The sequence below is a fragment of the Egretta garzetta genome, unplaced genomic scaffold (assembly GCF_000687185.1).
Source record: "Egretta garzetta isolate BGI_Z169 unplaced genomic scaffold, ASM68718v1 scaffold417, whole genome shotgun sequence".
NCBI classification, from domain to species: Eukaryota; Metazoa; Chordata; class Aves; order Pelecaniformes; family Ardeidae; genus Egretta; species Egretta garzetta.
Window position 1 is genome coordinate 1,391,039 of NW_009260227.1, and position 14,632 is coordinate 1,405,670.

The 14,632-nt window shown below is 45.0% G+C and overlaps 2 protein-coding genes across 2 annotated transcripts in view; both read left to right on the plus strand.

Moving 5' to 3' along the window:
• The first annotated feature begins 3,038 nt into the window (after positions 1-3,038).
• PPP1R26 (protein phosphatase 1 regulatory subunit 26) lies at positions 3,039-12,421 on the plus strand. The gene is made up of 2 exons (XM_009642266.2): positions 3,039-7,141; positions 12,349-12,421. Exons 1-2 carry the CDS (start codon positions 3,096-3,098, stop codon positions 12,395-12,397), a joined length of 4,095 nt encoding a protein of 1,364 aa, XP_009640561.1. The 5' UTR covers positions 3,039-3,095; the 3' UTR covers positions 12,398-12,421.
• Positions 12,422-14,420: 1,999 nt separating this feature from the next.
• Positions 14,421-14,632, plus strand: part of MRPS2 (mitochondrial ribosomal protein S2) — a 2,489-nt gene continuing 2,277 nt past the window's right edge. The window contains exon 1 of the mRNA XM_009642285.2: positions 14,421-14,459. Coding sequence (XP_009640580.2) covers positions 14,421-14,459 — 39 coding nt within the window. The remainder of the gene's footprint in view (positions 14,460-14,632) is intronic.

A 14,632-nucleotide genomic window follows, 5' to 3' on the forward strand; every position in this document is an offset into this window, starting at 1 on the left:
GGATGCCCCCTCCCCCGCCCTTCCGTGGTTGCCCCCCCGGCTGAGTGTCCCCTCACAGCCCCTCTGTGGGTGCCCCCCCGGCTGAGTGTCCCCTCACAGCCCCTCTGTGGCCGCCCCCCGGCTGGGTGTCCCCTCGTGTCCCCTCCCACCCTCTGTGGGTGCCCCCCCGGCTGAGTGTCCCCTCACAGCCCCTCTGTGGCCGCCCCCCGGCTGGGTGTCCCCTCGTGTCCCCTCCCACCCTCTGTGGGTGCCCCCCCGGCTGAGTGTCCCCTCACAGCCCCTCTGTGGCCGCCCCCCGGCTGGGTGTCCCCTCGTGTCCCCTCCCACCCTCTGTGGGTGCCCCCCCGGCTGAGTGTCCCCTCACAGCCCCTCTGTGGCCGCCCCCCGGCTGGGTGTCCCCTCGTGTCCCCTCCCACCCTCTGTGGGTGCCCCCCCGGCTGAGTGTCCCCTCACAGCCCCTGCGGGTGCCCCCCAGCGAGTGTCCCATTGTGTCCCCTCACACAGCCCCCATGGGTGTCCCCTCATACCCTCTGTGGGTGTCCCCTGGTTTGTGTCCCCTCACGTTCCCCCTCACACAGCCTCCAGGTGCTTTTGGGTGTCCCCTCATGCCCTCTGTGGGTGCCCCCTCAGAGCCTGCACCCCTGGGTGGGTGCCCTGGCCTGAAGCAGCGCTGGGGCGGGAAAGTTCATCCCAGTCCCGTGTAATTCTTGCAGCGCGACTGCAATCCCAGCACGGGGTAAGGAAGGCACCTGCCCCTTTCCTGGAAACTGGAAATAAGTAGGTTAATAGGAAATAAGTTGGGTTTTTTTTTTTAATGAAGCTGGGAGCTTAAGTGTGTTAATTGCATTTCTTCAAGATAATTAGGTATTCTAATTTCTGTCTTTTTGATCCTTAGCTGCTTATTACAAGGAAAAATGTTTTTAATTTATGTTGGCCCTAGCGAATGTGTTGGGAGGCTACTTGAGAAATTGCGCGTTTATTCAGTTCGCGTGTTTCTGAAAGCGTGGGTTCCGACCCGGGTGGTGGCGGGCTGCCTGTGGGATCCCTCCCCAGTTAGTCCATGGCCGAACGCATGAGCGGTCGGGAGCCCTGTGCTTTATTGGCAGGCGGGGAGCAGAAGTCAGGCAAAACTCTCTTTATTTAGCTAAAAAGTCGACGTTAAAACAGAGTGTGTTGGGTTGCTCCAGGTTGCGTCCCAGGAGGGATGTTCTTGATCGCTACACTTAAAACTTCAGTTCTGCAGGAACGATGTTGTGAAAGTAATTGCCACTGAGGAAAAGCAAATCGGAAATGGTTGTCCGGAATTTGGGTTAAAATTTATTCTGCTAAGACGTTCTGCAGCAGAGAACTAGCAAAAGAAGCGGCAAAAGCGTTATTACTGGTGTGTTCAGAGCTAACCACGCTGCGGACGTCCTGGAAGGCGCGTTCAGGGTCACTCTGCTTTGGTCAATAAGATTTCAAGAATATTCTGTTCTATTAACAAGATGGCAATAAAACTGCTCCCGGAGCAGAGGTCCCAGAATAATTTTGACAAAAGCATTTGTCATGTTAAACAGAACGTTCTTCGCTGGAGCACTGTGCTCTTTTTGGAAGTGATAAAGCATTGGCTTCCCTGGTTGTCTGTTATCTTATTCTCAGTAGCAAATAAATAGAAGGTTTAAAGAGTTTAGAATCATTAATTCTTTAAAATATTTATTGCCACTGATTAATTTGAAACCAGAAGTAGAGAGTACTTGACAAGGGCAAGGTCGGAGGGGATTCAGAGGCAGAAGCACGACTCTGTAGGTCGGTGGAGTCCAGCGCCGCGCTGCAGCCGGGGCTCGCTGGGGCTGGGGGGGAAACTGCGAATTGGGCTTGAAAAAAAGCTCTGCTGCTGTGGCTTGTTGTGTCCCTTGTGTCAGCCAGAGGCTCTTTTGATCCCACCAAACGATGCTGCAGGTGAAACCTTCAGCCCTCATGGGACCGCGTGGAAGTTGTGAACTCTTTGGGTTCTGGCATTTTCCAGGTGGCTTTTTTCCCTTTTCAATGAAACCGGGCTTCATTCTGCTTGGGGTTTCTACCGTAACACAAAGAATCATTCATAATCTTCACCCTGCTTTTGCAAACTCCTAAAGATAGGTGTTTACCAAGAGCTTTTACCCTGTGGTGAGGCCAGAATGATTGATGTCTCAGGGTTGTTGCTGCGTAGTATGCTTCAGGAAGAAGTAAGCTCCCTTTCCTTCTCTCTGAGCTACCCCGAGTCCCTCGCCTGTGTGTGCTTAATGCCGAGCCAGGACGAGTAGAAGCTGCCTCGGGCTGGTGTGTGAGCTCAGGCATCCTGCTAACGCAGTCGCTCTGCTCTTTGAATAAGAGTGGGTCTGTGTTCCACCATCTCGGATCATGGGCAAGCTTGCTTCATGTCCGCCCATTATACGCCATGTGGACATAGCCAACATTGTTTTCGTTGTAAAACCGAAAAGCTGAGCTATGCATGGCGGGAGTTCTTTAAAAAGGGCAATTATGCCAAAGGAAGCACAGGGAGCAGAATATTTTGCAGGGTTCTCCACTCCCACCAATTCCACTTCTTTATGAAAGATTCCCTTAAAATTGTTCTTTTTCTCTTGCCACAAAGTTCATGGCAAAAAAATGAAGCCAGTGTTAGTTCAGAAGGGGATCAACGCACGCCTGTGCACTGAGGTATCGCCAGAGTGATTCTTTGTGAGGCTTGACAATACACGGTTATGTAGGGATGTGCGCAAAAGAGAGGGCAACCTTCAATGAAAAGTGCAGGAAGAGTTTCAGAAGTGAAGATAATTACCTGAATTGGATTATCATTGTGCCAGAAAATACTGGAAACCACGAGCGATGAGTGCTCTGTCTTATCCTTACTGGCGGTAGTGACTGATTTACCCGTTAAAGTGATGTCAAGGAGTAACTCTTGTGATTATCTGGCACAGTAAGTCCGAGTGTTAATAATTTACAATTTACGTTACCAGTGGAACTTCTAGAGGGTAGATGCATAATAAAAAAATATTTTTCTCTTTCTTTATTGTAGGATGGAAGAGAGACCAGTCTGAAAAACTGTTCTGTTGTGGACTTCGCTGTTGTCCGCTAGAATGTTCCTTATGAATGCTTCTCCTTTGGTAGCTCTTCAGACGAAATGGGAGTCCTTTGGACCAGCAAGGAATTGTAGATATCCTGTTTGCTTCTCTGAATCTGAAGGGGACATCAACAGAACCTCTGTAAGTGCAAAAGTTCAGATGATCATAAACAACCTGCAAAGTCAAGAGTCTCCCCTGGGTATGAACAATGAGTATGATTGTATTACGCAGAAGAAACACAAGGGAGAAAAGGGCACCAGTAACAGAGTCACGTCTAGCACCACGCTGCTGCAGAAGCATCCTCAATATACCAAGTGCGGTTGCCCTGCGGATTCAGACGACACCGAGGTGGAAGAGAACGTGGGGTTTGGGACTCCCTTGCTCGATTCTGATAGTGATGATTCTGTTGACCGAGGTATAGAGGAAGCCATTCAAGAGTACTTGAAAGCAAAAAGCAAAAGTGACCAGTTGCTGCAAAGGAATGCAGAGTGTTCTGAGAATATAAGCGGAGACAAAAGGTTTAAGAGAGAATTCTCCCAGAACAAAATGGCTAGTAACCTTCTCCCTGTGAAATTTAAAGCTGAGATGCTCTCTGAAGAGTACCTGTCTGACCACCTGGGAATTGGTAAAAGGCTACAGCCTGCTTCCCCTCAGAGCATCAGTAGCGACGACTCTTTTGAACAGAGCATACAAGCTGAAATAGTGCAGTTCTTGAATGAGAAGAAGCAGCAAGAAATTAGTAAGTGCGTAATTGGGGAGGATAAAAAAGATGCCCATGTGAGATCTGTCCTAAAATGCAACAAAGAACCAACAAACAAAACAAGCTGTGGTGCTATAAAGCAAGGTTGTAATGCGCTTCTCTTGAGACACCATCCCAAGCTACAGAAAACCAGCACGCAGTCCAAGTGTTTGCAGTCTGAAATCCAAGAAGAGCCCCGTGATTTCAGCCAAGTGAACCAGGCATATCTAGAAATGGCCACCGCCAGCCAGCCCTGGTTAGTGGAGCAAAATGAAGAAAATGGAGCTAATTACTGGGAGACGAGGGGAGCACTTATCAACGAGAGCATGCACACATCTGACTCGAGTAGCGATGATGGCATTGAAGAAGCCATTCAGCTTTATCAGCTGGAGAAGATCAGGAAAGAGGCAGGTCACCCAAGAGATGGTGTCCCTTTGCAGAGAGAACAATTTGATACGAAGGGTATGGCGGACATTTCTGCAAGCCTGACGATTAGCTCAACAAAAAGTGCCTCACCAGAAATCCATAAAAGCCCTACAAGCAACAAGAGAAAAGACGTTAATTCAAAGTCAACAGAATTAGAAAGCACCAGCAATGAATTTAACAAGCTGTTCAAACCACTGAAAAAAGCCAGACACTTTGCACCTCCGGAAAACAAGATTGCTGCTTGCGAGCTCACACTGCAGGCCTCTTGCAGAGCAGACACATCTGCAGAACTCATGTGTGCGGAAGCTATCCTTGATATTTCCAAAACAATCATGCCATCCCAAATGGGAAGTGACAACAAATCACTTGCCGCAGACTCCTTCTTTTCTCCCCAGCTTCTCTCGTCCTCCCGTTGTGAAAGTGACAGCAGCCTTGTGGACAGCGATGATAGCATAGAGCAAGAAATCAGGGCTTTTTTGGCTCTGAAAGCACAGTCAGAAAGCCTTGGAACAAAGCCTCCCAGCCTGTCACACTCAATCCAGATGCCTTTGCCTTCTGATCAAAACAGCCTCACCGGTACCCTTGAGCCTTCTCTTCCCAAAACACTGAAGCTATCGCTGAGTCGTAAAAGGAGACTTAAAAGGGAAGGCAGAATAGCAAAACAAGGTGCATCAAAACCACCTGAACAGCTGGAGACAGGACTTTTCCAGCCAGGTAACTATTCAAAACTTCCTGTGCTCCAAGAGGGGTGTGCCCTGAGCAGTGCTGCAGAACTCTGTGATGCTCAAAGGCTCAGTAGCAAAGAGACCAGGCAGCAGCAGCTGATGTCTTCTGAATTATCTGGATCTGTTGGCAGATGTGCGGCCTTGGACTCTGTAAACCCTTTTATGCAGGTTCAGAGCAGCGCAAGAAAGCTTATGAAAAATACCATCCAAACTCCAGAGAGGGATGGTTCGGATGATGAGAGCAGTTCTCTTGACAGTGATGAGGACCTTGATAGTGCTATCAAGGACCTTCTACGGTCTAAAAGGAAATTAAAGAAGAAGTCCAAGGACCAGAAATCTCAGTGCAAAAAGAGAGTCAGATTTAGCGAGGCAGAAACTCAGCTGCTAGATGAATTTAGTAGCCTCCAACAAAATGAGTGGAAATGTAAAAATCCCATGCTGCTGAAAAGCTGCCTCTCAAAACCTAGAAAGGCTGTGAAAGAGAATGCAACCAGAAATCCTCCAGACAATGTAAGTGTCAAACTTACCAATGAAAAACCAGAAACCGTGAAGAACTTAGAGTTTAACGTACAGCTTAAAAAAGGATATAAACCTAAACCAACTTCAAACCAGAATAACCCGCAGGTAGCTAAATATAAAAAATGTACTTTCACAGCTGCGTCAGACGCTGATGACAGCAGTTCAGTGGACAGCGATGACAGCATCGAACAGGAAATTAGGAGGTTTTTGGCAGAAAAGGCTAAAGACTCTGCAAGCAATTCAGAGATGCAAAAAGATGATGCAACTCTGGACCTATTGAGAGTGACCAAGCAAACTGCTAATAAAGGAAAAGCAAAGCAACAGCCGGTTGAAAATGAGCTTGACCTCATGCTGGCTCAGAGTAAAAAGACTGAGGTACCTCAGCAAACTGAGGAGTTGAAGAACTCTCAGAGAACGGAAGGGAAAAGTGCAATGTTACATGGCAGTGGGAAATCTGCTTCCTCTGCGGAGAATGTTAATCTTCATACTACTGGTCAGTCAAAAGCTAAGCAAGGAGTGGGGGGGGCTAAAGGTGTTGCTGGTGGTGGGGAGTTACCTGGGAACACAACAGGTAAAAAGGATGTCACTAATACAGAGCCTGTGCAGAAAATGCTTCCGGCTAAAACCAGCAAAAATGAAGGTTGTAAAGTACGGAAAGTAATTAACGCAAAGTCTAGGTCTAAAAGAAAGAATACCTTTCACCTAAAGATTTCGAGTAAATTTATTGCAGGTCTAAAATATGCTCGGGACAGGAAGAAATCCATGCTTTTGAACAAAAAGCAGAAAGCAGAGCGTTTGCTCGCCCAGAGCAGTGCATTAGGAACGGAGGTAGCTTCCCAGGATACAGATGTACTTAACCAGGGAAGAGAAGCCCCCTGCCCAAAAGGCGAATTTAGTGGGGAGTGTACGACAGCAATGAAAGAATCCAGTTCTTCTCAGAAGCTCGCTGTGGAAGTGTCAAGTCCCCGTGTAGCAGAAACCTGTGAAAGACTGGAGGCTGCTCCTTTGTATATCAAAGAGGAAGCAGAGGGTTGCAGGAAGGCCAGTGCTTCAGGAGACCAGTCGGGTTCACACTCGAGCCTCCCCTCGCAGGAGCGGAGTGTGGCAGCAGTAAAAGTAGATCAGGCTTGCAGAGGAACATCCAAAGCTGAGAACATGCAGATGTGGATTGAGGAAGGAGATATCCACAAAGACAGCTGGGCCGGTTCAAATTTAGATCCCCCACACCCTGAACACAGTATGGCAGTGGTAAAAGCAGATAAAGTTAGCAGAGGCACATCTCAGCAGAATACACATGCGTGCAGTAAGGGAGAGAATAACCAGCAGGACAAGAGGCCAGATCCAAGTTTAGGTTGCCCGCTGCAGGAACTAAATGTGACAGCAGTAGCAGCAGATAAAACTAGTGGAGGAGCATGTACAAATAACAGTATGCAGATGTGCATTAAGAAAGAAAAAGTGGACAGTGGCAGGCAGGAAGAAATTCAAGCCTCCAGCTCCATCTTGGAAGGAAAAATAGGTGTCCTGCAGAATAGGGAAACTGCTTGTGAAGTGGACCAAGGGCAGGAAGTTTTAGACAAAACCTGTGCAAAATTTACTGACCTACCTGCAGGGGACTGCCCAGATTCCCTCTTGAAAAGAAAGGTTTCAAATATGTAAGTACACTTTTTTTTTTTTTTACAATAACAGTCTTTTTAGAAAATAACTATCATTGTAATCACCTTTATAAAACTTGAGACATGAGAGATAGTGAGAGATGCCGATATCTGTATATCATACACACGCTAATGTGAAAAATGCTTCTATTTAACAGGGATATCATGGATAAACATACATAGTTTTTGTAGAATTTTGTAAATTATTTAAAGTGCTCTAAGGAAATATTTTTTATAATGATTTTTAGGGCTTGCATTACTACAGGATGCTGTAGTTATTGTAGATAAGAAGATACTGGCTAATCACGCTTTAAATTATGAGGCCTCTAATCATATATCAAAAGGAAACCTGTTTGCGCACAGAATATATTTGGCAATCTGTTAAGAGATCCTAGGAAAACACAGCATTTGATAGCAACGTTATGCTTTTGGAGCAGAGTATCTGACATCTGTTCATATTCAAGCTGCCTTAGGACAATCCTACGTAGTGGTTTTATGCTGGGGTCTCAGTTCTCCCACCCGAGGACTGTTGGGTGAGTTCACTAAGCAGATCTCCAGTGAAGTCAGCGCAGCTGTAGGTGTGGAGATCCATCCTTGAAGATACAAGTGCAAATTCAGGTAAATAAAGTGGATCGGTCCGTCTGCACGTCCTGTGTAAAGCGACCTCGGCAGCTGTTGAAAGTACCTTTTGAATACAGGAAACCTCCTGCCAGCAGGTGATGCAAAGCACAATTGCAGTTGGAGAAACGCGAAGGAGCGTGTCTGGTCAGACAACGTGATTTCTGTGGATGTCGCTAGATTTACGTACTGTTGGGCCTGCGAGGCTGAAACAATTCCTCGTTATTCTCAAGTCTAACTTTGATGCCCTGCAGTTACCCAGAGGTGGCTTTTGGTTTCCTGAATGAACTTCCTTGAATTGAGTGCCCTTACTTTCCTTTTTCAAAAGTGTTTTCTAAAATGTTACATTTCTGTGAACTTTTATCTTCATTTACAATTCTTGTGCAATAGAACAAAGCTGTAGGTTTGCTGTAGAAAGTCCCTAATGTAAACGCCAAGGATATTTTCAGCACTGTTCTTTCATACTGGTAGTGCTATCTGCCTCCATTTCCAGCAGCCAGAATAAAGCAATTTTTCACTACTATCTTTTTATTTATACTAACTTCAAATGGGATTGAAGTAGCACGTTTGTATCACCAAAAAAGCAACAAAACAGCGCCCCCCCCCCCCCCGGTTTCACTGAAAAATCTAAAAGGTGTGAAGTTTAGCTGTTGGCTGGTTCTTTCCTTTTCATTTGTGCGTAGCGAAGTCCTTTGAGTAGTTTGTTCTCACATCTTGTCCCTGTGAATTGATCCGATATTCTCTTTATCTAGTCTTCTACAGAACTTCTCTCAGCCAAACTACCACTCAGTATCGCTTTGTTTCTCAGCCACTTTAGCAGTCTTCCTGGAGGCTGGCCTTAGTGTTGCAAAATGGAGCAAAAGCAGTCAAGAACGGCTCCGGTATGGCATCGTATCCCCGGGTGCGATTGCATTTGCAGAATGTTGGCAAACTGCGGTTGTAGCATAGAGTAGAGCAAGTAACCGTGGCCTGTAGAGAAATCAACAACATCCTTTGTGTGTTTATACTGTTGTGCAGTTACATTTTTAACATGTTTAGAGTGGTCACTTGACATTTCTTACTGTCCGGCCACCTTTTTATAGTCCTTGGGTTGGTTGGTTGGTTTGTTTAAAAGATCTGTACGCTAGATCATCTCATTTTTGTGGTAGGATACCTTCGAAAAGTGTTTTTTACTTGGCTCGCGTGCCTGCAGTCCATCTACACAGGCATATATTTTTGTCTGCCTTGATTCAGTTGCAGGATTTGGGCCTTTTGTTTGGAATAGGTAAATAGGCTGGTATTTTAAAATAGAAGTTTTCAGAGTACCTTGCTTTAAAAGGATTAAACTGTGTACTTAATTTTAATAGAGATGATGGAAGCACTATGTACTGTTTGTATAAAATAAGCTGAATGTTTCTCCTTCAAGTTTTCAGTAAATCAACATTAAGACTTAAAAGGTGTCTTGTGCCCCTGTCGCTGTGTCTGTGTTCTCAATGCTACTCGTGAACTGATTCACTTCCAGTTAAGATGCAATTCCCATTACCTTGTGCTTTAAATAAAACCTAATTTCAGACAGCACTTTTTTAAATTGATAAACTTGATTTGTATATAGGAAATGGTGTACATTGATAAGTTTATAATGTTTAATAAATGGGGTTCTGACCATGGACCGTGAAACCAGAGTGCTCCTCTGATTTGTGTCGTCGTCTTTAGTGAGAAGTATTTTTGGGTTTGTTTTTTTTTTTTTTTTTTTACTCTCCTGGCTGTAGTTGGAAGATGCAATTAGCTTCTGCCAGTAACGTGTGTGAGTAAAGGATGTCACCCTTGAAGACGATCACAAGGTTTGTGTTAGCTGAACCTGGGAACAGGATCTCATTTCATCTGCTGCTCTTGCTTCTTGCCTCCTATTGTCTTCAGCCACCCGCTGTCTGAGACCGTAATCCCCTGTGTGACAATGGCGTGTCATTTCCTTGTGACTGTGAGACAGAATCCAGACCTTTAAAGATGTGTCTGTTTAAGGGAATATTGGTTTTAATAACAAAAAACAAAGCAGGAGAATCTACAGAGTGCATAGGCAAAAAAAGTTGCAGGTATTCTGGGAGGTGAGAAGGGTTTTTACAGTTTTAGCAACACCCTAACAGCAGTTTTCTTTCCTGGTGTTTGTGGTCAAGAAGTGGAGCCTTCCCTTGTGCTTGCCCCTCTCCATTAGTAGCACAAGGGTTACAAAAGGGGTTCTGTGGTTCTGAGGCAGAGCTCAGCAGGTGATACTGGTCACTCAGGGCGCATGCACAATCTCTAAAGGGCATCCTCTGTAGCACAGCTTCTGCAGCATCCAGGACTACAACGTGATCCTTTCTGCTCCGCTATCAAAGATGGGGGGTAGTCAGTCCAGGAGCCCTTGATGGTGTGGAGATGGGATGAACGTGCTCTCTTGAACAGCCAGCACTGAGGTTCTCCTAGAAGGCACGGAGACTCTGAGCTAGTCTTCAGGGTGGGAGGGAGGGAAGGAAGGCTGCTGTTGTGATACTCAAACCATCCTTCACCTTTGGTGCTTCTCTACCACTATGCTATGGGTATTCCCTTCTACCTTGCAAGTCCTCCCTGTTGTCTTTTGTCTTGGCAAGAAATTTTTCCAGACTTCGTCCCATTGCTGACTTGCCAAGGAGGAGCAAGCACCCATGGGGGATGTGGGTCAACGAACATCTCTGGAATTGGTGCCGCAGCCGTAAGAAGAGTGCCATGGCTCTGCCGACAATGCCGTCATTCTGGGTACAGTTCTCATCACTCATTCAGAAAAGAGAAGCCTGGTGTCTTGGAGCAAGATGAAATCGCTCTTACACGTTACAGATTAAAGGCTGAACAGCTGAGGAGTAGAAAATATTATATTGAGTGAGAATAAATTCATGAGCAAGAGGCCCACGCATGTGGTACCAAGTTGGGGACTACGGTACAAATCTCTTGAGGTTGAATCTTGATAGAAGCAGTACCAAAAGCATTTTTTCCTTCCTGTTGATGCTGATCATAGCAGGCAGCCAACCGTGGCGTAGGCACAGGCTATCCGCCCTCCTGGCCCTTTTCAGCACTCCAGTGACAGCTCTGCTGAGTGCCCAGAACAAGCTCCTTTTTCCATTATTTCAGCCCTCCCGAGGCATTAATTTGATCCTTTATCTACTGCAGTAGATGCATGGAACCATGAACTCAGGTCTACTCAAGCATGTAAAGAAGTTACGTTTCTGGGGTTTTTTTTAAATGAGTGCTGGTTTATATTTTTAAAAAATGCACAATGATTTTTTTTTTTTTTCAGTCAGAGCACAAAACTTGCTAATTTGAACGTTAAGTTATTAAACTACTCAGTGTATTTTATTATGGCTACTGGTAAGTTCCAGCATCCTGACTGCAATACCAGAGTTCTCAGATAAAACTGCACTTGCTCAGGGCTTCAAAAATAGGTATGTTGTTTTATTTTTATCACAGTGACTATTTTTCTGTGCTTCAGGAAGGGCAATCTTCAAGGATCCTCAAGGGACCACCAGGACTACCTTAATTTTTTATAAACAGTTCTTTGCTGCTATTTCGGGAACATGTGTTTTGACGTTTAGCTGCTTTTTATACAAGGAACACACCGTCTCTGCCGCCATTTCTTTTATTAATGTACATGCTTTTAATTTTTCAAACCCTTAAGAACTGCAGTTTGTCTTAGTTTGATAGCGCAGCCTTACATAATTTTATCTGCAAAAGTGAAAATCTTGCTTTTAAAATACAGAGCAGAAAGTGACTGTTTGGGGTAGGTTCTCTGCAGTAAAACGCGTCGTCTTCAGGATGATATTTGGAATCTGTACAGGTATTTCTTAAAAATTAAAAAAAAAAAAAAGTTGATTTGGTCTCCTGGACAAACGGGTCAGTGTTTCTTAAGCCCACTAAAATAGGGAAATGTAGGAAAGCAAACACAAGGAAAATACGTCTTTGACCTAAGGAAGACCAGGTTGGATGGGGCTCTGAGCAACCTGATCTGGTTAAAGGTGTCCCTGTTCACTGCAGGGGGCTTGGACTGGGTGACCTCTAAAGGTCCCTTCCAACACAAGACATTCTATGATTCTATGAAGGTAAACAACCTGATGTGAGGACACAGAGAAATAGAGCGTGCAGAAGAGATGAGGAGGTGCTGCAAACCTCCGTGCTCTGGGACAGATGGAGGTGTAGAGGCACGTCCCTTGGGGCTGGGCTGCAGTGGAACTTGCATGTTGCTCCCTTCTCGGTGGACCTCCACGGAAGTGAATTGGACAACCTTACCCCAGCGTATCTCAGGATACCGTTGATAGGAGGGTGACGTGAGGTACACTGCATGGAAAACTGTTCAAAGGAACTGGTTTCAGTTCAAGGATAGAACAAAAAGGGAAAAAATGAAGGCGAGGAAGAAAAGAGGTGGGTGGGTTTAGATGAAGTATGAAAACTGGTGGAAAATATGTGACAAGAGCCACTACATTTATATTTTTAAGAGGCAGTCTTATCCCTGAGTTATTCCACTTGCAGAAAAATCTGTGAATAAAAATGCATGCAAAATTGTCACAACTGTTTGTATTAATTCGGCGCTCTGTTATTTTTCATTTCAGGAGAAGAAAGGGAAGCTATGAGAAGCTCAAGGTATTGTCTAGACTCTAATAGAAGAATAGCAGCGAATGATGGAGGGTTGCTTATTTATTTTCAGATGTTAAATATTTTTAAAGTTAACTTTTCAGGCCCATTTCTGCTTAGTATATTTACTTGTTCCAACATGCCGGTGTGTTTTCTGCAAAGGTGAATTTAATCAGCTGCTCTTCTGTTTGAGAGAACCAAACGCATTGGAGTGAAAACCAGAATTGTTTGGTAGGCGTGAGGGAAATCTTGCCGGGGGGTCCAGGAACACGTAGCTACGACGGGGTTGGAATGTTTAAAAGAAGCACAAGTGCAGGCCTGACACACTGTTCAGTTCTGGACTTGAGATTTTTGCTTAGTGATTTTATTAACTAAACAGAATACCTCTACCTTGCCAGGATGTTTAAATGTATCGTCGTCATGCTTCCTGTGCAGTCCATGAGACTATATAAAAATGATAAAAATAAGGAATATTTCTAACCTGTGGTACCTGGACATACTGTTACACTATTTTTTTTTTAGGGTTGTTTTTTTAGCAAACAGCTAGAAAAGTATTAAGTTTATTTTTAATACATACTAGCAGTATGTTATACCTGTGAGGTAGGACCGTTTCTCATCCATAACAGGCAGACTATTTTCTCTTCAAGCCTAGTTTTTAAGCCAAATGTGCTAAGTTGTTCCTAAATGATGCGGTTTCACTGGCTGTGTAACTACAGTTGTTACAATAAAACTTAAGAAAATGTTTTCTTTCTGCTTAGTTGTCTTTTTTTGAATAGTTTCTTAAAACATTGGAGTTTTGAGAGGTTCAGAAAGACAAACATGCTTTCTACAAGAAATGCAAAGGCTTAATGAATACCCCTGGAAAACATGCGGTTTGGTGATTCATTAAATAGTACAGAAACAGTTTAAAAATCTGAATTTTTAATGATAATGTGGTACGTGAGCCAAGAGTTTAAAGAATCATTAGTGATAGAGAAAAGGTTAAGGGAGTATGTATGTGTAGTGTATATTGTTCTAGTATTTATAACTATATGCTGCCTATAAATGAAGTAAAATGGTTCCTATGAGCTATTTAACTGACACTTAATCACATTAGGCCTTTATAAATTATTATTCCTAGTAACATTCACTCTGTAAATTAGCTATTTTCATCTAGTACCAAAGGGGCTGTATGTGTTTTTCCCAGCAAATGACTGAACTCAGTTTTGATAACACAGATTTAAACTGCTCTTCCCCCAAAGCCACATCTGTGACTGTTACTGGGTAGGAGTCCTGGTACAAAAAAAAAAATAATACATACAACAGTCTGGGAGGGGGACACGACACATAACACGACACGGTATTTTTAGATGTGTACTGCTACCTTTAACCTGCTAATTTTGCAGCTATTCATCACATTGTAATGGCAAGTCTCACATTACCAAGCTGAAAGATTTTTATTTTTTTTCCCCTGTGTTCAGGAGAAAAATTCTCATTAAATCCTGACTTAGGTGGTTAATGGTGCGAAGCACGCCTGTTAACCTGCTGCTGCTCAGTGTGCCATACGAACTATTTTCCTGACGGTCGATAGAGTTTTATTCTCCTTGGCGATAACAACCGTGACATCCCACGTCTGCGTTCAGGAGAGGTAACCTGAAGCCCAGTGCTCCAACGGGGGCACCTCGTCCAGCCTGATGGCACAGGGTGCGACTGGAGTGGAAACCTGCTTTATTCTTGATAAAACAGCCCGTGACCTCATTTAGCAGCTACACTGCAACCACGTAGTGTCTCCCGCCGCGCTTTCCGATGAGGCTTAGCAGCAGATTTAGGGTAAGGTCAGCGCCGTTGTTTGCTTGCTCGTGGGTTTGGGGTTTTTTTTTTTTGGTTTTTTTCTCTAGGCAGCCACAGAAGTGGCTTCATATCGTCATGACTGCTGCGGGTCTAACAGTGCGACGGGCCGCTTGGGTTGTAGCTGGGATGGAAGTTGAGGTGGTCATGGGCGGTGATGAAGTTGTCTGGGCCGGTGACGTGGCTCTTCTCCAGGGAGGTGTTGAGCCCGTTATTTCTGTACATGCCACACTGTGCCAGGGTGTTGGAGAACGCGTGCGAGGTGACGTGGAAGGAGGTCTGCGAGAGCGAGAAAAGGAAGGGGGGGAGGGAAGGAGATGGCTTAAACGCCGCCATCAGTGGCACCTGCAACGCGCAGCAGCTTGGATGCAACGATAAGGGCACTTTATCTTCACGCGCTTCAGGGGGGTTCGGTGCCAGGGGGTGATGCGGAGG